This window comes from Rhinolophus sinicus, chromosome 4, assembly GCF_057876585.1.
Source record: "Rhinolophus sinicus isolate RSI-liver-muscle chromosome 4, RSI-T2T, whole genome shotgun sequence".
Classification (NCBI taxonomy): Eukaryota; Metazoa; Chordata; class Mammalia; order Chiroptera; family Rhinolophidae; genus Rhinolophus; species Rhinolophus sinicus.
In genome coordinates, this window is record NC_142504.1 from 32,818,209 (window position 1) to 32,843,283 (window position 25,075).

General features: G+C 37.0%; 1 protein-coding gene across 1 annotated transcript in view; it reads right to left on the reverse strand.

Annotated features, from left to right (window-relative positions):
* Positions 1-25,075, reverse strand: part of LOC141573049 (uncharacterized) — a 127,763-nt gene that overhangs the window by 101,366 nt on the left and 1,322 nt on the right. The window contains exon 2 of the mRNA XM_074339752.2: positions 20,449-20,557. Within this exon, the coding sequence (XP_074195853.2) occupies positions 20,449-20,557 (109 nt within the window). The remainder of the gene's footprint in view (positions 1-20,448; positions 20,558-25,075) is intronic.

Here is a 25,075-nt window from a genome sequence, read left to right on the forward strand (position 1 = left end):
CCCTTTATTGCTTCCAGAGATGAAGTTACATGTTAAATGTAGAAGGACCAATAGAGGCAATTTCTTCTTTGCCTGGAATATTGACTTATGGAAGAACAAAGGACATCTTAAGGGCTGTGAAATGCCAATATGAACCTGATATTGTGAAATTATTATCAGCATCACCCTATTAATATCAATGTCAAATAGGATGGATATTGCTATAGTTGGGTATTGGAGGCAAGAGACACACAAAATGATCTCATGGTTCTCTAAGCCGGCATACTTAGTATTATCTTTATGATATGTCCAAAAACAAAAAGTATTTGGAGCATTTTATTAGTGTTTAAAATTGGTTAGCATTTATTTCATTTGAATTTGCCTTTGCTTTTTTTCTAACGTTCTACTGTATTCTTATACCACAAGTTCCCAGGCATGCTTCCTCTGTTTAAATCATATATAAAGAATATATATATACATTCTTTTTAGTTAAAATTAAAGTTTTATGCCCCCTGAAGCCCTTCAAAAGAAAAAACATGCACAGCAGACAATGTTTTCCTTCTTTTCCTAAATAAAAGGTAACAAAACAGCATGACTAAAAGATTTTTCCACATTTAAAATACTTTTTCTGGGAAAGACATTATTTGTAGGGTCAGTGTAAGGATTTAGTTGCATAGCTTACTCAGTGTGGTCCATTACCTGGCATTACACATTCTCTGACTATGGATTATATTCTAGTAAAAAGGGAGTAAAGGGATCACTTTTTAGAACCACATTATCTTACGCGTATTCAGGCTATTGAAATGTTCATGCATATTGAAGAGAGAACTTTGGACCCAAAGGTTTAATGCACCCATATTAATAAAGAAGACAGTATTTTCTCCCTAATAGGCTTAATGTGGAGAGAAGAAAGACCAAGAGACAAGAAAATTCAACAATACAAACTACATTGAATTTAATATGAATATGTTCAGTCATTCCAAATACATTTTGATACACCTTAAAATTCTAATCAACTGAAAATAACTATGCAAACACCAGGATCATTTTTTGCACAAAGTCTTATGATTTCTTTGACATAAAAAAAGATAGTATAAAAAAGAAGGCATATGTAGAGATATGCCTCAACAAGATGCAGAAAAAAAGATCATTTTGCTGTATTTTTTTTTAAGTATTTTACTCAACTATCTCAGTGAGAAATATGGTTTATTTGCGATTAAAATTTTTATATTCAATAGGGTATAATTCGGTCAAATCAACCCAAAGCACACTTTAAATAATTACATATTCGACAAGTAACTTGATATTTATCTTATATCCACTCACATCCAAATTTTTATTATACATTTTAATGAAAGCTACTTGTTATTACTATAACAATACTGGAATTTTTAAATGTACTATTACTGCTTCTGGAAACAAAGACAAGTAAAATTAATCTGGATTAAAAAAACATGTATTTGATGTGAATTTATATTTTAATATATATTCTATGGTAGTGTGTGTGTGTGTGTGTGTGTGTGTGTGTGTGTGTTTACAGTGGCTTTTTTTTTAGCATAAAATAAGCAATCTTAGCTTAAAGACAGCATTAGCAATTGTAATATTGCTGAAGTTAAGTCTTCTCAGTAGTAATATTAAGAGTCTTAAAGTTAAGTGGATATCGAAAACAAACTTAATTACTTTAGTTTTAAAAGAGACCCTGCATCGTTTCTCATAAAGACATTTCAAGTCATGTGTGACTTGGTTGCAAATACTATAGGTCTATATTATTAATCTTTGACTGTCAGACCAAAAATTAGAATTAAAAACCTCCCAACTGCAAAACTTTACCTTTAATCATTAGCAAATATTTATGATATAAGCTTGTTAGAACATCTGAGTTTGCTATATGTTAACATGGCTATTTTTAATTATACAAATTTTGCTTATTTTCTTAGGCTATATAAAGCATACTGTTAATCAGTATCATAAGAAGGCATCCATTGAGTGGGTATGAAACATTAATATATATGTGCCACTTGCCACAAATGACTCATGGTTGAGGGGCTCTTTTCAGACACTTTGTGTGGACTCCAAGACGGCCTATTTGAAGTCTAGGCAAGTCTGAGTCAGTATGTATTAGAGTAAACTCTAAAATTCTGTTTCTCATGGTTCATCTTTTTGGGGGGCAGTGAGAGTGGTATTTCAGTATATTGGAGTGGCAAATTTGGGAAGATGAAGGAAATGACCCAAATAGGACTCACAGACTGCTTTAGCTGGAAGTTGTTTGGGTCGACAGGTTAGGAAAAAGGACTCCTTCACACAACCCAGCCTGGAGTGCTTGGGTTTTGAGACAAAACCCCAATTAATATAAAATAAAATACATCACCTACTTTGCCTCCTTTGAACACAGATTTTTTGGGGGGAGCCAAATGGGGACTAGGGATGTTTGAACTAAATATAATACTATGTTCGGCATGTAGCCTGACCATCCTGCATCCGCATTGCTTGAGTAAGCCAGCAAGTGCTTGTCTAGAACGGACATTTGGAGAACAGGTTTAAAATGTGGACAGATTCCTGTATCAAAAGTGGCTTAAAAGTGGCTTCTTCCTTTTAAACCTCAAAATGAAAGTATACTTTTCTAATATTAATGGGATTGGGGGTCCACAAAATTCTGGGATTTTAAGGTATAAGACCATTTAAAAACCTGCTGCATAAAAGTAATTTGGAGGGACCAGACATCTGGCAATGGGCAGAACTAAGATTTTTTTAAGGGAATATAGGAGACTTATTCTTAAGCCTCAGACCAAAGAGGAAGCTGCTGCTCTTGTGGCCTGAATTTCACAAAGAGTCACCAGAGCTCTTACTAAATCCTACTGGATATCAAAGACTAGAATTGGTTTCTAGGGGCAAGGGAGCCTCCATCCAAACCAGGGACATGGACATTGGTTTTTCCTAGTTATTGATTTAAAACAAAAAAATCGGCACTGAGAACGTTCCTATTTCTTCATGGGGAGTCAGATTGTATTCCAATTAGAAAAAAAAAGATGTAGAAAAAAATATTGTGTTCTAATAAATATTTTTCATTTATTTACCAAATATTTATTGAGCACTTAATATGTACTAAAGTAGTGAAGTTCATTTCTAGCCCAAGAGAGTTGAGGTGAGTTCAGGAAATAAGAAGATATGAGTTCAGGAGATGAGAAGGAGTAGGGCTACAGCATGAGACCTGGGCAGAGGATGTATTGTTTCTGATTTGGCCCTGAGGAAACAGCCTCCTGAGGGAAGCTTCTGGAAGCACAGCTTTTGGCAACAGAAACTTAACAAGCTCCTTCAGACTTCCAAAATATGGTAGGGAAGGGCAGACAATAGCACCATTAACCTCTTACTGTGAGATTTCTCTCAAACGTCTCTTAACCTCTGGAAGACTGAGTGACAGCCTGGAAAAGCTGAAACCAAGAGTCTCTTTCTCTCTATTTTTTTTCCTATTTCTGCTGTATACTTAATTTCCTCAAATAATGCTAATGCTCTTTAGCTATCAACTTTAGTCTGAACCTAGATTTTAATAAGTACTTATACGGAGAAATTGCTTTGCTTGGGACTTATTATTGTATAAGAGAGCCAACATTTAGAGGATAAGTTGCTACTTTTAGATTTTGGGGTCTCGGATTCTGGGGATATTTACAGTTCACTCACATAAATATTATTCCAATGCTATCGTCCTGTATTGTGTTGATATTCTGGTACTTAAAAAGAATATATGAGAAACTGGTCGCATTAGTTAACTGTTGTTATACAACAAACAATCCCCAAACAACTTTTATTTGCTCATGACTCTGTAATTTGGCAATTTAGGCAGAGATCTCTGGGACAGACAGCAGATTTCTATTCCATGTGGGGGCAGCTGGGCTGATTCACATGTTTGCGGTCAGCTGGCCAGTGGGTCAGGGTCTGGATGATCCTGTGTGGCCTCACTCTCTTGTTTAGCAGTTGGCCTAGACTTTCAGCAGAGGCACTTTCATTCTTTCCCACATCACCTCCTCATATGTCTAAGTCAGATCTCCTCAGCCAGTGGCTGGATTTCAAGATGTCATGGCCCAATGCAAAAATGCTCATCAAGCCTCTGCTTGCACCACATATACTGATGTTTAATAAGACAAAGTAAGTCTTGAGGACAACCCCAGAGTCAATATGGAGCACACAAGGGAATGGATGGTTAGAGGCATGACTTAATGGGGGCCATTAACATACCAATATTGTGGTGAGAATAATCCCTCTTTAGTGAAAAAAAGCACAGCATGTGCAAAATGACTTGGGCTAAACACACACACACATTCATTCACCTGAGTAAGACTCTTTTAGGTAAGGGAAACCTTTGAATTATCATTGCACTGTGAGAAAAAAGAGTGATACATTTGTGGGCAAGTAATTTCTCCTAAGCAGAAAAAGTAAGCAAATTAATTTGTCCTTCTCTGTGGTTACCTGTAGTACCCATAACACAATGCATAACTGTCTAGCAAGTGTGATGGGACAAGAATTATTCAAGACAGGAAACAGAAGAGATGGCAAATTCATGAGTCGCTGTGACCTTAGAGTAACCTTAATGTTTTATCTTCACTCATTGCAGAAACTTCTAGAAAGATTATAAGATCTGAGGATGTAGTGGTTTTGAAATCCTTCTACAAATTCTTTGATAGCCCTTCCTTCAAGTGGCAGACTTTCATTTTCCTCCTCTTGAGTGTGGGCTGGATATAGTGACTTACTTCTGAGGAATAGCGTGTGACAGAGTGATGTACAAGATTAAGACACAAAAGACATTTTGGCTTTCTCTTTTGTCTCTCCTCTTGGATTACACTCTCTAGAAGAAGAAGTTGCCATGTCATGAGGACACTCAAGGAGCTCTATAGAAAGGCCCATGTGGGGAGAGGCTGGGGCATCCAGCCAACAGCTATGTGAATGAGCCATCATGGAAGCAGATTCTGCAACCCCACCTAAGCCTTCAATGACTGTAGCGCCATCTGATGTCTGGAGTGCAACCCTGTGAGAAACTGAACCAGAACTACCCAGCTTAGCCATTCCCAGATTCCGATCTCTCAGAAACTGTGTGAGAGAGTAAAGGTTTGTTATTTGAAGCTGCTAAATTTGGGGGTAATTTGTTGCACAATAGTAGAGTACAGTGGAGCTGAATTGCCTCTATCATTAATCCCAGATGCACAAAGTAGAGTATGGAAAAAGCTCAAGAAAATCACCATACGGTTGCTGTTAAGACTTACTGATGTTTTCTGACATCTTCCCCCATCAGACACAGCCTTACCCTTAGCTGATCATAGACCTGACCTTTAACTCCATGGGATTAACAGAAGAACAACTACAAAGGCAACAATTTTGGCTAATGGAGAAAGAAACTAAAACTTCTCCTCAAGCCCTCGGCTCTTTACTATGCCTCAAAGATGAATCAGAATCAGGTGAAAAAAATACTCTACTGCCAAGAAAGAACAGGTACTACACTGAATTTCGGGGGGGGTGGGGGGGGTGGACCATTGGTTAACAAGTCTAGCACAGAGAGTCGTGGCTCCATTTCTACAATTCCCATGGAGCCTAGGTGGTGACAAGCCTAAGGCTACTGCCACAGAATAGGGCAACGCACTCTTCACTCTTTCTACTACTCTTTTCTCTTCTATTCACAAGTCTAAGAGAAGTCCAGAACAAGTTTTCCGGCAAAGCAAAAGAAAAAAACAAAAACAAAAAAAGCCAGCCAAACTAAAACAACAACAAAAATCTCTAAGTGTTTCTTTCTCTCTCCTCCCTGTCTTCTCCATCCTGAAAACTATACTGGCCTCTTGTGCCACCAGGGGAATATGTAGAGTGGACTACTTAGCACAGTTTCATTTCAGCCAATGGAGGCAAATATCCATTTCTTCTTCTTCTCCTTCTCCTCCTTCTTCTCCTTCTCCTTCTCCTTCTTCTTCTTTTCTTTTTTCTCCTCCTCCTCCATCTCCTGCTTCTTCTTCCTGTTCTTCTTTTTCTTCCTGTTCTTCCCTCTTTCATTGTGCTTCTCTCTGATTCATTTTTCTCAAACACAAGCACAAGTGTTGCCATCAGAGGTAAGATACTAGATTCCAGTTGGGGGTCTTGAGGGGGCAGTAGCCTACTATGTGTAGGGGAAAAGAGCTATTCACGAAGCCCAGCCGACCTTCTAAAGAGCAAAACCCAGCCAAGAATGAAATATTACTTTGCCTTCTTCATACTTCTTTGTGCATACGTACGTCTTTGGGGTTTTCAGGAAAGGAAGCAGAAGTAGGGTTCAGAAATTAGTTGGTCCTAATTGACCACTCTTTTGGGGACTTTTACATACAGTTATTAACTGAAATGTGGGAATTATTTGCTTGCATTAATTGGGGGATCAAGTTAAGAAATGAATACAATTACAATATCATCAGCCTAGACTATCTGATTGTCAAATTGTCAGTCAGGCTAACGTTCTATATAATGTGAGGAAATGCAGTATTATTCCAAGCAGGAATTGGACACTATCATAGCAGGCAAATTTTCGTAGTGTCAAGTTCAAATGGAAATAGCAATTTAACATCCTTTGTCCTGATTTTGTAGTTTCTATACCCAAATCCTATTAATTGAGGAGGCGTTTTGCTTGAATATGAACTGTGGGACTAGATCACAGCTGATAAGCTGTGAAATAATTTAACCACTTGGTGAAAGAAGAATAAAAAAAGACCCAAGAGTTATCACTGTCATGACAACTTAACAAAATCTTCTGTTTGGTATAAAAAGAACTTTAAAAAGCAAAACTCTAGTCAGTCTAAAGAAGTGAATATCACATATTAAAAGTATGCATTGAATGTCTGGTATATGCCAAATTACTTATATGATTATCTAATTTAATTTTCATTAAAAATGCCTGTGAGGGCAGCACTTTTATCATTCCTATTTTATAGCTAAGAAAACTGAGGCTTAAAGAATTCAAATATGTTGGTGATAATCATCCAAAGAGTCAGGAGGCAAGTCTAGGTAGGCGGACCCCAGAATATTCATTCCTAACCACCTCACTCTAGTATCTCTAACAGGAAAGAACCCTGAAATACTGAAGTACTATTAAGTGCCACCAGCAAATTCTGCTAAAGGATTATGAGATTCCACTCACAGTGGAATACTTCAGACCTGATGATTTCAAAGGAGAGAAATGAAGAATATTTATTTACTATGTCTTTTCCTGGCTACCAGCCTGGTAATATTATAGTATAATAGTCTGTTTGTCTGCCTGTTTCTCTTCCTGTCCCTTATTCTAACATCATGGATTATAGGAACTTCAATCCTTTCTGACTCAAAGCTGGGTATCCAGGAGATATTCTTTGTGTGGCTCAAAATTGCCACTTTCTTCCACATTCAAAACACAATCTCAGGCCACTGTGGTCATTGCCCCGACCATCAGTTCCCAGCATCCTAGAAGACATCTATATGCTGCACCCATCATCGTTGCCCAGTGAAGCCTTGTAAAATGCTCTACTCTACCTGCATCACTGAACAGATGGTTTTCTTATCCCACTTGAACTGTTCTGGTACTGAATTGGCAAAGATAATATTGCTCCAAGCCCTCAGCTTTGTACAGGAATATCAGCGACATCTGCTGTTTGACTGTCTGTATTTTCTCCTTCCTTTAGAACTCTGGCATTGAACCTGAGGAAGCTAGCGAGACATTTTGAGTATCACTTCACCATGACGGAATGAAAGGGTGCTTTCCTCATGTCATAAATGAAATGTCGTGAAAATATTCCTTCCCCAGACCTTATGATAATCAGGGCTGGCTGTCAGCCCCCAGAATGGGTACTTATTTCCTCTCCACCAGGCTTCCTAGTTCCTCATGAAAACATCCCTGGTTGGTCCACTAACCTACCCTAAGAACATGCCCAGATAAAGATGAAGCTGCAGGAAACAGAGTTAGCACATTATTCCAGCATTCTGGACATATCAGAAACCCATCATCAATTAGCCACAGGCTGGCTAGTATATTATAACCTATTCCAATGTTTTGTGTGCTTTTTTAAATGCATGCTCTAGCTTGGGATCAAATAGTGTATGATAATACTGTTAAGTATTTTATGATTAAATTGGAAGCATAGCAATTCTGCATAAATTATAAGTTGTATGTTTAGGAAACTTTACAATTTCACTGCACTTTTTAAATGGTATAAAAACTTACAATATTATCAATGTATGTGTGTCAATTAAAGCATAAACATCATGCCAGTTGATGACATGTCTAATCAAACTGGCAGCATGATAAGATCATGGTTCAGAAAGAAGCCACTCCTTTATTATGCAAGTAAAAGGTAATATTAGGCATATATTTGCAGGACACGTTGTGTGGGAAGGGTGTAAAATAACCTTTCTAAAATCATTCCAGGCTCTTTTCTGACATCCCCGGTATGCAAAACTCATCAATGCAAAGAACAAACAATAAGCAGAAGAAATGAAAGAACTTAAGAACCCACCCTCTGCCTTCCAAAACTCTAAATTAAAGAAACCTGGCAGGACAGACTGGGTTGCTCTCTCTGAGGTCTGATGGTAGAAATGAACTCTAAAGTTCCCCAAAGGGAATGAACCAGGTGGGAAAATGCAGTTAGGCCTGTTGACAGGAAACCTCAGGTTCACCAGGAACAGGCAAGGGTTTATTATAGCACAATGAGTCTAAGACTAGAAGCCCTTTGGGACCCAGCCAGTTTGCTTTGGGAAAACACTGGGTGAGCATGTCTGTTATTCTGAATCAGGACCTCTTGGTATTGTGGACACCAGGGGGGTGAGCAATGGCATCTCTGTAGAGTGGAGCCAGCATTCTTAGTCTTGTACGTGACCTACTCCCACAGTGCCACTAGGTGTGCCGAGAAGCAACGGCAAGACTCATGGACACCCAGGTATCACTCATTCTGGCATTTAAAAATAAAAGTGAAATTTCACTCTATTAGAACTGAGTAAATCTTAGGGTTCTTTGGAAATTTTAAGGTAAATGGATATAAGAATACATCTAATGGATTTCCAGCAATTAAGAGCATTTGGAAGCATTAGTTGAATCCCCCAAGTTGATGAAGTATCCTTTTATTGGCTTTTTGGCTTACCCATATTACAATTCCAGCTGTCTTACTCTTGTTTCTTAGATTCACCTCCCAAATGAACCACCTGTATCTAAGTCCTCTCTCAAATTCTGTTTTGAGGGGAAACACAGACTAAGACAGGTGCTTTGAGAAGCAACCGTGGAATAACTGGATTTCAGACAGGGACAAAATCTTGTGCAAGAGCACAAAAGGAGACAGAGGATGCTACTAAAGCATCTAAGTAGATTGGCATGACTCTAATACAGACCTGGGAGGTAACGCAATGACGAAGAGGGTACTGGGTAGAAATATTTCATAAGAACTCAGACTAGGAATAGTGGAGTGATTTATGTAAAGAGCTTGGACTCTACTTTTTAAGACATAATGATTCAGAGAAGATCTGTCAGCCATGAAATGGCATGTTCAAATATATATTTCAGAAAGATAGCTCCAAAAAAAGTATGGAGGACAGAGAAAACGGGGGAAATAGACAACCTAACAGACTATGACAATGTCTCAGGTAAGAAAACAAAGGAGGCCATAATTAAGGCAGTGGCAGTAAAAGTGGAAAGGAGAGTAGATAATTAACAGAATCGCCTGGAAAGCAGTATAATGTGATGGTGAATAGTGCAAACTCTGGAGTCAAAGTACCTGGATTTCAATCACTGCCCAAGTGTTGCTTGGGGCAAAGTCTTAAACTTTTTAGGCATGGTTTCCTCAGACGTGATATGGGGATATTAATATTAAAGTCTAATAGGGGTATCGAGTGTTAATTGAAATAATGTTGAGTTCTTGGCACATGCCTGGCAGATTATCATCATTATCATCATCGTCATCATTGACCGAATATAGAAAGTTTTTAAAAAAAAAAGAAAGCTAATATTTTTATTTTGTCAAAAATAACAACTTTTTTTTCAGAATGCTTTTTCACAGCACTACATCACCATAGTAAAATTATTCTTGGCTGTATCTCCTCCCAGGAAAACTTAAGTGTCATTATTCTAGTTGAGATTGATGTAGATATAATTACCTGCCTAAGGTCACACAAGCTGCAAATTACAGGGCTGAAATTTGAAGCATGATCTCTTACAACCAGTCATGTCTTGGTCCACTAACCAGATATGCCCCTAGTTACCAGCATGCCCATGTGAAATAGGGTATGTGAAGAAAGAAGTTTCCTTCATACAGCAACCATTCATCAAGAACCCAGGAAGTCTCCTAGCCTTTATATAAGGCATTGTCTTATCTATAAGTCATTTTATCTGTTCTGAAGGTAATCACAGCAATGATTGAAATGGGGATTATTGGACATCTAGTTTCTGGTGGTATCTGGATTAATTCTCTCAGCAACTCAGTGAGATAGACATTTTCATCATTATTTTCCAAATAAGGAAATCTAGGCTGGGAGAAATTAATCACTTATCCACAGTCACAGGAGCAAAGGATGAAGCTGAGATTTGGACATTGAGCTGCATGATTCTAAATCTCACACTTTTTCAGAGTTTGAGGTCTTAGAGATGTGGTGTTTCCTGGAGATCACAAATTCTAAAGATGTATTCAGATGAATACAAATCAAAGCAGACTGAGAACTTTGGAAGTGAAGATACCAAAAACTGATGAAAGTAGGAGATCAGAAAGTAGATTATGAAAATCCAGAGAATAAAGGGAGAAGTTGCTATGGAAGTCAAATGAGGTGGGTCAAATACTGGTTATTGAAAACGCGGTGCAGGTTCTGTTGAGAACCGGTGGGGTACGTGCAATTAGAAGGAATCAGTAGATAAAGGCAGACAAGTTTGGCAGAAGATTTCATTAGTGGGTAGTGGAATTTGAAAGAGGAATTATTTTTTATGGCAGAGTAATAACTTCCTACAGAGTTAGGGATTTCTAGCCATAATACATTTAATCAATGCCTTTTTTCTGAATTAAATATCCTTATAGATTACACTGCACTGAGATTCTGCCATTGGGAAACAAGACTGAATGAATTGAAATCTAAAAGCACTAAGTTGGAGAACAGGATACTATAAGGTCCCATCATTGACTTGGAAATTAACTTAGTAATTTTCTTAAAATTTTATACAAAAATAACAGTGTGATGGCATATTGGCTGTGACAGCGTTGCTAATTGTCTTCCCTCAAACCCCTTCTCTTCATCTACCCTTAGTAACAGAACCCAATTTTATTTGGGTGATAAGGTTACTAGCTAAAAGAATGCATTTTCCATATCTTCTTGTGAAAAGGTATAGCTCAAGTCAATAAGATGTAAGCAGAAGACTTGTGAGACTACTGAGAAAGTATACATTGTCTCTGAAGACCCTAAGGATGGCAGAGCAGCAAGATAAAGGGAAACTGCATTTCTGATAAACCTGGAGTCATTGCAATGCCAGCAACTGCCTACCTCTAGACTCCTCTATGAGTGAATTAAAACTTTCCTTGTACGTTAAGCTCCCATAACTTTGGGTTTTCCCATTTTATATGGTCGAATCTGATCTTAACCAATATAGGATTAGTTAGATTAAACCATCATTGACTTAAGTTGTTGTTAAATGCTTGACCATCTTAAATTAAAATTGAAGTAGATGTTAAGTAGATGATTCAAATAATTTAAAATTTATCAATGGAGTTGTTTGTAGCTGAGTTCAGTCCAAGAGTATCAAATATAATAATTATTTGAGAGCTGATCTAAGAGGAATGAGTCGATTAGGTGATAATAGATAAAAATTGTCTTGAATTTCTTCCATAGTTTCAGTATTTCACACACAGAGCATAAGCAATAAAGACAACAAAGTGTTTGGACTATTTCCATAAATAATTCATGTTCTTATGATAAAAGGAAAATGTTCAAATACAACAGAAATGCAGGAAATCATTTTAATCTCCAACATTTACTTTAGTATCTATACTTTACTACTATATTGTGAAAGAAAATGTGCTACTTTGAAGGGTAATATGATTCTTAAATATAAATCATATGATGATCCACTACACATTAAATTAATAATAAAAAGAAATAGCAGACTGTGGAAGAGTCATGAATATGCTTGCTAAAAATCCCTTCCTCAAATTTTGCTATAATTTGGCTATGATTTTTCTGTTTCATCTTTGCAGGGTTCCTCCTCTGATCGGGTAATTCCAGACTGAGAGAAGACATCAGAAGATACTGATCTCAGGATGGGGTTCTTTCAGAAGGAAGGAGAGGAAGGGAAAAAAGGGCCATGGAACAATCCTAAGTGGGGCACCATGCATACTTTAAAAATCTTCTTCTCAATTAAGAGAATGAAAAAATAATAATGAATGAGAGGGAATGTAGACAATCAAGGCCAGTCTCTATCAGGGAGAAGAAGATGGAACTGCAAATAGGAGGTTGCTATTTGGCTTAAAAAAGGAACAGATCCATTTAAAATGTCACACTAGTCAGAATGTGTCACTTGCATCCTCATTTTATCTTATTTTATGTTTTATTACAGAGTAGTTTCTCTAACCCCACAACTTCCATCATCACTTATTTACAGAGGAATCCTAAATGTCCATCTCCAGGTCTCACTTCTGCCCTGAATTCTAGATCTGAATGCTGTCATCTTCGTATAAACGTCAAATAGGCACAGGGAACCCAAAGACATTAAAAATGAAAAATTACTATTTTCCTCTGCCCCGCTCCCAACTCACATGTTCTCTATCTTGGTTAATGTCATCACCTTTACTACCCATTTTTCCCTACACTCTCTCTATTATCCCCAAATGGACTTACCTCTGCAAAAGTTTCCTTTTATTTATTTCTTCCTTTCCACTGTTTCTGCTAAGGATGTAAATTAGCTACCATCACCCCATCTCTCACTAAAACCATTGGACATCCTTGTAACTGATCTCCATCCTTCCTGTCCCTTTCCCCTTTAACTGAAGACCATTTGCTTTCTAAAATCCACATCTCTCCTTGCAAGCCTTCAGTGACAATCTGTCCCTAACCACTTTTATATTTTCACCTCCTGTCATTTATTTCCCATGACCTTATGCTCCAGTGACATGAAGCTATTCACATTTCTTCAAACAAGATATGCACTTGGGTCCTTTATGACTTGCCTGGTACTCTTTTCTCTGCATGAGATGCCCACTTCCTTTCCCTGCTCTGCCTGTTCACAGTACCTGTGTGTGTGCATCTGTGGCACCTTCTTTGTGATTCCAGTCAGAATAAGTTGTTCTCTCTTCTTCACTGTGCTCTTAAAGCATCGAGTACACATCTCTATCAAAACACTTATATCTTGTGTGGTACTTAATTGTTCACTTCCCTTTCCACCACTAGGCTGTAAATTCTTTGAGAGAAGAGACCATGTTTTATCTATTCTTATATCCTTAAGATATAACACTCTAATCTTGTACATAGTAGGTGCTTGGTTTTTCTGAATTGATATAAAATATAGTGTCATGCTACCCAAATAATGGTTGTTTTTGTTTATTTGTTCATTTGTTTTATACATTTTTCTTTCTCCCTGAAAAAAAAATTACCTACTACTTTAGTTTCCTTCTCAAAAGGTAATGACTTGAAATGAGCAGGGAATCAAACCTCGGAGATACTCGTACTATTGCATTTACACAGCACATTTTAAGTGCAGCACAGTGCTTAATAATCACCCTAATTATTTATTGAAATTTAACTCTCTTTTACAGTTAATTAAACTTGCATTTGGTAAAGCTATCCCATTTTGGCAGATAAGCAGCTTTTTCTATGCATCTCTATATGTGTTAAAGGCTGACTGGATACAATTTTTACAGCAGTGAAAGTTTTCAAATTTCTCTCCCTACTTAAATACAGGGCAGTATCAATACAAAGTGTCTCCTGAAGAAACAATGAGACTTTATCTACTGCCTCTAAAGAAGTAAAGTTTAAATAATTTAGAGAGTTGTTATTTTTTTCCCTTTATATATCTACCTGCTTACAGATTAAAAGTACCCTTTAAAAAAACATAAATATTAAAAGAGTGTATAGCATGGCTTTTGGTCTTCCTAAAGTATTTATCCTTCTATGAGACAATGATCTGGATTTTATGCCAACAAAAAACACAGAGCCTTTATTCACTTCAGACATGCTCATCTCCAAAATGTACCAATTCCAACACAGCATGTTTCTTTTCTAGGAGACATTTGCCTTCCTCTCTGTTTTTTGGATGCAGGTGCTATTTTGGGAAGACACAAGCAGAGGCAGACACATTTTACAGATATGCAGAGGCTCTGGAACTGCTGATATGATTCTGGAGTTTCAATCACAAAAATATCACACTCCAGTAGGCGTCAATTTCCTCACAGCACCACTCTGTAAGGTGCTTCCTCTGGACATCCAGATTGGAACGGCGCTGAAACCTGATCACAAGTTGTTTTTTCCAAAGAGGGGCTGTCATATTTTTTTTCTTTGTTTAAACATTTTAAAATTATTTAATTACATAATGTTTTAAACATATCAAAGACATACAGAAAATAACTTAGCCTTCTATATACACATCACCTCGATTTGACAGGTGTTAATATTTTGCCACACTTTACTTCAGATTTTCTAAGAAATGAAACTGTATCAATATAGCGTAAGTCCCGCGCCCCATCCTTTCTCCCTCTCTCCCTTCTAAATGATAATACAAACAATAGTAGTCTATCTTATTTATGAATGAACCTAAATGTAATAAAGGGCTTCTTTTAACTAGTGACTTGACAATTACAAAAAGGAATAGATTCATTTAAAATTTGTGAAACTATGCTCTAAAGTTTAGAGAAGGAATTGGCAAATTTTCAGGAAAAGCACGGTAGTAAATATTTCAGGTCTCTGTTACAACTATTCAACTCTGCTTCTGTAGTGCAAAAGCGGCCATCCACAATACACAAATGAATGCGCAGGGCTGTATTCCCATATAAGTTTATTTACAAAACAGATGGCAGGCCAGATTTGGCCGACATTCTGTTGTTTTCTGACCTCTGCACTACACAGTCTAGATTGAACTATTTAATTTATTGAAGAGCTACCTGCAACACAATCATATAAAGAATTAGCTATAAATAAATATTCACTGTGGTTCTTATAATAACTTCTCTAGAAGGATAAAACATTGTCCCCATTATCTGTTCTCCCCTTTTTTATAATGATATAATTTTTAGTACATGGTAGTCTGGAATAAAGGTTGATTTTCCCATACTGCTTTGTAGTTTGTGGCCATGTGACTAAATTGTGCCAATAAGCTGTAAGTACTCGAGTCACATGACAGCTTCTGTGAACTCCTTAAAAGAAAGGTGGCATATACCCTTTGATACTTTTTCCTTTGCTCTGCATCCTGCTGCTTGAAATGCGGTCACAGTCATTGGCACTCGGGCTTAGCTCATGGGGACATAAACCTCACCCTTGAAATGGAAGAGCGACAAGCTGGAAGGAGCCTAGGTCTTTGGTGACTTGTTAGAAATAGATTCTGTTAGCCATGTTATCCCTCAGATTCCCATCTCAATAAGCTTTTTAAATGAGAGAAATAAGTTTTCATGTTATCAACCCATGGTTATTTGGTGTTCTTGCAGCCATACCTAATTCCGGCTGATATAACTTTCAGGCCTACTCAGTAAGCAATAGGCAAAACCCTCAGGTTCACTCAGCACCGATATTGCTCTCTGACAGAGTATCCTCCCTCCGCATCCAGATTCTGCATTGTTCACATCTCTTCATCATGGAACCTTCTGGAGGATTGATTGTATTTACATACAAAATGTAAGGAAGTACTAATCGTCTCTCTCCAACTGTTCAAAGCATCGATGGAAAATTCTATACAGAGACTTTAACCCTTTTATTTCCCTAATTCTGATTTATACTAATACCTACAACAGATTCCTGCAAATGCTAAAAATTTCAGTGTTCTTTGATCTAAATATCTGTGCCTATGACGTATTACCCTGGATAATGACTCTCGTGAGCTGTACTGCCAAGCGTTGTTTCTACACAGACATCACTAAAATGGTTGTTATTTGAGCTGCCATAGTTGCAGCTGGAAGAAAACAGATTCCAGACTGGGTAAAATCTGAAAAGGTTACCCCGATGCAATCTATCCTTTGAACTTCTTATCATATGTCCCCCTAGATAGAGCAAGGATTTGGAGTGATTCAATTCACCTCTGTTTTCATGTAAAGTACTTTTTCTCATCATATCCTAGATGATGACTGGAGGAGGTAAGTTGCAAAGAAAATTACAATCTCATTTGAAATGTAATTTAAAATAAGAGAAAGATAAGAAGATACAATTAATATTTTTAGCATGGCAAAACTGGGGGAAAAAGAACCCGAATGTTAATGTCGCTTATCTTTGGTGACGTTACAGGTGATTTATTTCGTTCCTTTTATTTTCTAAATATTTTACAACAAACATTTATTACTTTTGAAAACAGAAAACATTTATAATTCAAGTCCTGAAAAAACTCAATTAAATAAAGAAAACACATAGAATGAAAAAATATAAGGAAAATCAACATGGCGCAGAAATTACGAGCAAACAATAGACCAACAGTTCTCATTTGTATGCTTTAAAGGAAGACAACAAAGATTCAGCTACTCCAACATGCAAATGATACAGTGTTCAATTTCACTTTGGTTGGTTTTGAAACACCTCTGCAATTAACCTTCTAGTCTCTTCTCTGAGCCTTTGAACCTCAGTTTCATCCTCTGTGAAACTGTACCCATCCCTCTGAGCAGCTGGGAGGACTAAAACTTGATGTGACGGCACCTGGATTTCCATTACTAGTAGATGAATAATCATTTCCTATCATTGTAATAGCAGATGTTCAATCAATGAGTGAAATGCTATGTGAGTGCCCACTGTGAGCTGTGGGAAACAAAGCAGAATGGGAAAGCCTCCCTGCACCCAAGGACATCACAATTGAGTTGGAGGGAGAAGACATATACCAAAGTGTTACAATGCAACATTCTTCATAAGAGAGGAACAAAGTACAATGAAGTCAGAGGCAAATTAAGAAAGGTTTTACAGGGCATAGTATTCCAATGTAAAGATGGAAGAATTATTTTGGTAAAAGAAGTGAAAATCCTGAATTCTAGAGTTGGCTGTCCCAGCAACTTTGTGACACAGGACAGGGTTATGAACCTTCTCTGAGTTTCAGATTCATCATTTTTCCAATTAGGAGGATTTTCCCAGATGATTTCTAAGATAACTTCTGCTTTTATAACAAAAACTGATACCGTGTTTTGTGCAAGAACTGATCTAACTTCTTCATAGCTACAGATCAGATAAAGATTGTGTGTGTGTGTGTGTGTGTGTGTGTGTGTGTGTGTGTGTGTTAAACCTTAGGATACAAATACAATTATTATCATCCCCATATTTTAACTGAGGAACTGAAGTACAGAGAGATAAAGTAAATTTCCTAAAGTCACACAACTAGGAATCGAATCCAAGCATTCCTCACCCAGTACCATTTGAGTGAAATCTTGAATGGTTTTAGGATTTTTAAAAGAAATAACTTTTTAAAAGGAGTACTTTCCAGAATGGAAACTCACCAAGAGCAAAAGCAAAGAAGTAAGTGAGCAAGAGAGCTTTAGGGAGGCCACACATGATCCTGGAAAGAGCAGGTCTTGGAGTAAAATTACAAGAGATGGAATATTTATTCATTTTGTGACAGTGATAAAATTACTTGAACTTTAATTATCTATAAATTAAAGATAATAACACATTCCTTTTAAGATTGAAATAAAGATCAAATAAGATAATCATGTAAAATACTGAACAGCGTCTGGCATATGATGGGTACCTAATAAATTGAAGCTATTACTACTAATAGATGAATAGCCTAGTTTGACCAAAATATGTCAGAATAAGGTGAGAACTGGACAATAATTGGCTAAAAAGGTATTTAGGATACAAGTCGGGAAGATCTTAAATACCTGGCTAGGAAGTTTGGATTTTTTTCAGTCAATTAAGTTTTCAAGAACGGAATTTTGTATGTCTAAAGCCAATATTAAAATTGTTCAAGGTTTCTGAGCACTCACTTCACTTGGTGGACAGCGGGAGATGATACTGAGGGAGGATCCTGGGCTAAAATAAAAAATCGTGTGGAAAATAATACACATCCATTTATGAGGACACTGGCTCTGACCTCTCAGTTTACGGGATTGTTGAACTTTCTGGATAGAAAGACATATTGTTATATTCAGATGTGTCAATTTCTAAAAAGCTGAAAATATAAAAAGGAATTTTTAAATAGGAAATGATTGAACTGCCTTTATTCAATTATCATCCAAAGTCTGATGTCAAATCTATGACTTCTCATTCTGAGCAAATGAGGATGTATCCAGGAAAGAAAGAGACAGGAAAAAAAAATGTGAACTAAATAAGTAAGTCTGAATTCAACCCAGTGGACACTTGTAAGTTAAGATGAATGTGGAGTCAGGCAATTTTACCAATAAATAAATATTCAACACATTTATTGAATAGGGGCTATATGCCTTACACTTTGCTAAGGACTTCACCTACTTTATTTCAATTAATCCCACAACTAAGTATTTCAAATACGTATATCTTAATACTCATAGCTAAGTATTTTATTGTCACCATTTTTCAAATGAGAAAACAGACTCAGAGACATTAAATATTTGCCAAAGTACACAGAGATGTTAAATGACTTGAACCAGGATTGAAAACCAATCTTTGTTGCTCCATTACTTAGTACAAACTAAATAAAGCCAGTCACTCCCACTTCTACCCACATATTGATCACCACCGCCATCATCACAACCACTATCACAATCACTGTCACCATTGTGACTCCCACAACCACCTCTTACAATACTAGTATTACTATCATGACTGTCACCACCACCAAAGCCAACTACAAATACCGACACTATCACCACCGTCACCACTATCACCACCAGCAGCAACATCAGCACAACAATCACACCACTAGTACCACCAACACAACCCTCTCCATCACTACAATCATCTCCACCCCCACCATAGGACCACCAGCACCACCAGCACCACAACCACCATCACCACCATCACTATGATCGCCACCAATACCATCACTAATAACAAGTACCTCCACCACTGACACTCCCTTCTGCCTCTAAGGAAGATTAGTTTCTTTTAACCAAGTATCCTTCCAGGAAAAATACCTGATGTCCATAAAAATCCAGGAATAAATTTATTTCCCAACTTCCCCCTGCACGAAAGGCACGTACTCATCAACAACGTTCCCCTCCCAGGACAATTGTCCTCAACATTTCTACTACAGATAATGGCTAAGATATTTTTGAGATTAAAAAGACCAGAATTAGTCCTATTTTTCATGGTCATGCAGTAATGTATTTAATAGACAAAGAATATTTCTACAATTTAAAAGAATAATGTTTATAAGACGAAGTGTATATTTGAGGGGAATGATTCTAAAGCCTTGAAATATAAAGGATGAGCCATAATCCAGCATTGTGGGCCTAGGAACTTGTTAAAAATGCAGAGTCTCAGGCCTCACCCCTGATTTGATAAATCAGAATCTGCATTATAACAAGAAACGCAGGTGGTCTGAAGCACCTCAAAATTTAAGAAGCACTGCTCTAAATCCCTTAAATCTATCATTCCGCATATAACAGTGGATGACTTTTGTTCGTATTTTTTGAAGAGCTCGACTCAGACACATAACAAACATAACATTTCCTTTTAAATAATAGTATAAAACTATTTTCAGAAAGCTGAGAATCTAGCTGGTTCATTATTTAGCAATGAAAATGAAAACAGGTATTCTTTCTGAAAAAGGGGAAAGCAGGCTGCAATAATAGGAGAAGAAATTTTGAGTATATGGGAAAAGAATATTAGAAAAGGGTTAAACAACAAGGTAAAATAGGAACAGTTATTTGAAAGAAACAATAACAGAGAAAACATAGAACAGGAATAAAGAGGATACAGGAAAGTGCTGCCCCCCTTTGAAGTAGAGAAGGGAAAGCTGGTAAAAGCTGACACTAAGTGGCAGAGGCTGTTAATGAGTTCTGAAGACATGTTTTTCACCACCACCACCCCCATATATATATATATTAATCTGTAATCAATACAGTAGTCTGTAGTCAATATCTGAGGACCATGGTAACAAGGGTAGTTTAAGAATCACCCCAGGGATGAAATACCGATTTCTCATAGTTCCGTCCTCTCTTTTAATCCTTGTTCCTACTCATGATCTTTCCTTTATGTAAAAAAACTCCTCCCTCTTTTCAGTATCCACCTTTGAAACAGGTGTGCACCCTCATCTCATCTTCCTCCTTGAGGAACATATGCAATTAAAATTAATTTCCGATGTATTTATAGATGCCCACCATGGGCCTATTCTTCTGTCATTTAGAATCATAGGATTTTTAAGAAATTAAAGAAGCCTACCTGAAGTACAGCCGTCCATCTGATTTCACATCCCTTACAAACTGGGGTCTCTGTTCTCTCCTTCTGTCTCCTCTTGCCAGGCAAGATTGGGGCCAGTTGACTCCAAATTCTATAAAAACATTTTCATACATGTAAGGCCTCAATTTTAGGAACTGGGTCAATTGTTTCTCTTCCTATTTTTATTTTACCTTAAAAATATCTTTTCTTAGTATTTTATACTGATTCCATTTTCTTTTCTACCCTTTAAATGCCCCAGCCATGTCAATTATCATCAAAATGACATTTTTGCTTTAACTCTGAACTGGAAACAATGTTATAAATGTTTAAACACAATATCTAAAGGAAAGCCGTGTGGACAATCTATTCTACTGTTACGTGATTTCATTCATGTATATTTACCATGAAACGTAAAATGTCACCTCTCATTTTGTACTAAAAAGGGATAATTCTATTTCTAGGGCATGTAAAGCTCTGTTGTTTCTAACACTTGCCCACCCGCACCAGAGTCTGTTAGTGCCAGAGTATCAGATTTCAGAGAGACGATAACTAGTAAAAACAAATCTCTTCCCAGGCAGAATTAATCCCCTCTCTTCTGAGCTCCCAGGGCACAAGAACACACTTCTGTTGCAGATCTTTGAATTATTATTAATTGTTTAAATGGTTTGACTCCTCCATTAGACTGTACTGTACCTCGGAGGCAAAAATCCACTGTAATTCAGATGGCTAGGTGTTCAGTTTTTGGTTAGTTGAAACAGAAATTGTTTTTTGAAAGACTTTTTTTTGGGCTGTCATTTAAAAATATGTCAATCTGTACAGAATTGCCAATTAAAATAATCTTATGCCTCACTAATTATAATCTATAAATATATATATATATGTGGGGCATAATTACTGAATCAAGGCCAGTCAAATATATATTACTGTATATATATAATTATTATATATTATAATATGTGTATTAATATATGTTTATATATATTATATAGATATTTTATATATACATATATATGTATATATATATACATTAGAATCTGGACTCCTTTGTCAAATCATTTAACTCATTAAGCATCAGTCTCTGCATCTGTAAAACGGGAATAATAATTGTACCTACTTCATAGAGTTAAAATGAGATAATACATTAAAGTACTTAATATAATGCCTAGGTTATTGTGGGTAGTAGTTGTTCAATGAAGCAAAATCAATAAAGCTATTGACTTTTAATCAGAAAACAGAAAACTAAGAATCATAAACATTAAAGACAAGTTTTGCATTAGTACTGAGGGGAGCTGTATATTATCTTGCATTTTAGCACTCTGCCAACATATCCTGAGACGACCCACACTTAAAGGCTAATGCCACGTGAGAGTTCTCTCCTAATTTAACTTCATATGGACCAGCCTCCAAAGTACTGAAAATTACCACTACCTATCTCATATTGCAAGCCAGATAGATACCTCCTATCTCCCGGATTCCTGAGCACAGACCAAATACGAGTAAATTACAGAAAGCCTTTCACAAAGAAATGATCACACACAGTCACAAAAAAAAAAAAAAAAAAAAGTAGATTTCTGACCCAAGTGGTATTCATTTTCACTTAACGAAGGGGTGAAGTGGCACCATATAAGATTTTTCAGTAGGGAGCTCCAACTGGCTGGCTCCTTCTCATTCACATCTCAGCTCAAGGAGGGCCTCCCCTAAGCATCCTAAGGCAGCACGACCCATGCCTGACTCTCAGACCTCTGTACATGGTCTTCATACCACTGCCAGTATCTGAAATTAACAACTTATTTCTTATTTTATTATCTATCTCCATCCTCCCACTAGAATGTAAACTTTTTAAACTCAATCGGTCATTATTTATTAAAGAACTTCATAAATGCAGGTTTTTTTTTCTCCTGGCTTCTGGATTTCCCTCTAGAATTCTCTTTAGAACCTAGGAAATACCTGGATATTTCCCAGCTTGATCAGCAATGGAACAATTAGTTTCCACTGCTAGTTAATGGTGGATGCTCCCACCATCCCCTCCTACCCTGAGTTATTCATTTATAAAGTTAACAGTTAACCCAAGTGAAGTTTATAGAGGTACAACCTGGAAAGACACTTCCTAGTTTAAGTGGAATTTATTTTTTCCCTGCCAGGAGACACATGCTGCAGAGAAACACAACTGTGTTTTACCCTTAGAAAGATGAATAGAAAAGAGACACTTACAAAAGCATCAGCTCCTATTTAAAGTAAAAAAAAAAAAAAAAAAGAAAAAGAAAAAAAGGCCAAAAATCAAAGCAGGAGAAAGCTTGATCTATCAGGTGGAAGTTCAAATCATTTCAAGATGAAAATATTTATTTTTCACCGAGGCAAATTATTATTCTGTGTGTCATGATGAGGTCTGTAAATCTGTGAAGGGTAATTATATACAGGATAATCACCAGCTGTGGTCTATTTGGAAAGAGGCTACAAGAAGAAGAAACAAACGTCCTCAAATAGACTGTGGGCTTCTTGAGGGTAGGGGCTTCATATTATATTTTTTGGGTCCCCCATGGGTGGCTAGGCCAGTGTGTTTTGACATAAGGTAATATTAAATATGCATTATGTTGCCAATACATACATATGAGGGATTGGACTGAATTTCAATATAAAGAAAAACTTGCTGATTGGGGAGTTAACTAACGCTAGGAATTGGGTTCCTGAGAGAGGCTGAGAAATTTTTCTCTAAATGTCTTTTCAAAGGAAAGCAAACTAATCCGTTTTACCTGTTAAATGATTTTTTTCAAATAAAACAAAATGACTTTTTTCAGTTCCTCCAAAATGTGACTTTCCTTACATTTATAACAAGTTTTAGTAGAGTGAATTTCTAATAAAAGGCAATTTTTCTTCCACTCACTGTAATTCAAAAATTGTATGACTTGTATGGAAAAGTCTCTGGGTTCTAGAACCATAAATGGAATTAAAGTGATATGTCCAAATCCTGGTTTTGCCGATGCATAAGCCTTGCTGGAGAGACACAGCTCAGAGGTCACTCAACCTGCCGATAGTTAGTGGCAAAACTTCCTCAGCAGTGAGAATGGAGGGTGGGAGGACTACAGTGGCGTTTACATCAAAAGGCTGTGCTTTAGCACCCAGACATGGAAGACAAGATCTACAACAAAATTATTCACTCTAAATTAATATCTGCCCAAAGGGGAATTTAAAAAAAAAAAAAAAAAAAAAAGACAGGCAGAAGGAAAACGGCAAAGTCTCATAAAGATAGAGAATTTTAATCATAAGCAATCAGTGAAAATACCCGAAATGTGTGATTGCCACATTTTATGATTTTCTCAGTGCCCCTTCACTGAACTAATTTCACTAAAAGATTTATTTGCAAATATAAGGTATTCTATTTGAAGAGTGGCTTATCATAACCAAGTATCTTAAGATATTTGAGTCAGAGAAAAACATACACAGTACTTTGCATCTCAATACACACCTATGTAGATAGAAGAGACACAAGCTTCCAGAAACCATGCTCACACTTGTCACTGACGATGAACTTGATTATTTTCTATTCTATTCCACTTCGTTTTTAAAATGTAGTTTGTGCACGCTACGTTGATTTCAGAACCGATCCCTGGTTCTAAAGCGTTTCCAAAAACACTTGCCAATTCCTCTTACCAGACCACCCCTAGGTTAATACCTACCCTCCCAAATCAACAACACAGTACCTACAGAGAAAATATTTTGATAGTGTCAAGACAGCAATAGAGTTAAATTTCTGTAAACTCCAAGTGCTTCTAACAGGTGCAAACCCCTTTGGTGTTCAAAACCGTCTGTTGCTGACAAAGTTAATTTTATCCTCTTTCGAGACCAGAGAACCTTATCCTTCATCCTACTCCTACTGTGTCACCTTCCTTGAAATCTTCTGCCTATGGAGAACTCTCCTTTTCCACTCCAGTAATGTCTCTTAACCCAATTAGCACTTTAATCAGTCTGAGTCTCTTCTACTTATACCACACCCACGCCATTTTTCTCACTCATTTTGAGACTAAGTTAAGGTTAAGGGCTGTGTCCTACACACCTTTAGTAGCTTTACAGAACCAAGCCTGTCCAGCTCTCAGATTACCGGTTGTCAGTCAGGGGTATAGGATGCCCTAGGATTAAACTCCAACAGAAAAATCTCCCTGTGCTTGCTGTATCACACAGTGCAGAAGACAGCAGCACCCTCCACTCGGCAAAAATTGCCCCCATTCAATGTTATTTCCATGACTTGGGCGACAACAGGGAAATTTTCAGTGTTAGCCCCCAGCAGTTGACTATAGGAGATACTCAAACAATTTCAGTAATTCTCTGCTTTTTTGCACAGAGAAGAGGTAATTAATGTTCTGAACGATAATTCATCAAAGAGAACATGGTCAGGTGTTAGCTGGTTAGCAGCAGCTGGGAAGCAGGGAGCTACTATTGAACTCAGGACAGATGTCAAAGTGTGGTGAATATTGGTATCTGAGTCCTGAATTCAGAAGGTTTCTTGTACAGGTTGTGTGAGTGTGTGTGTGTGTGTGTGTGTGTGTGTGTGTGTGTTCCTTTATAAAATTCCTCTCCCCATTGCCCAGCTTCCTTTCCTAGTCACATTTTTTACTGCTAACAACATCATTCCCAC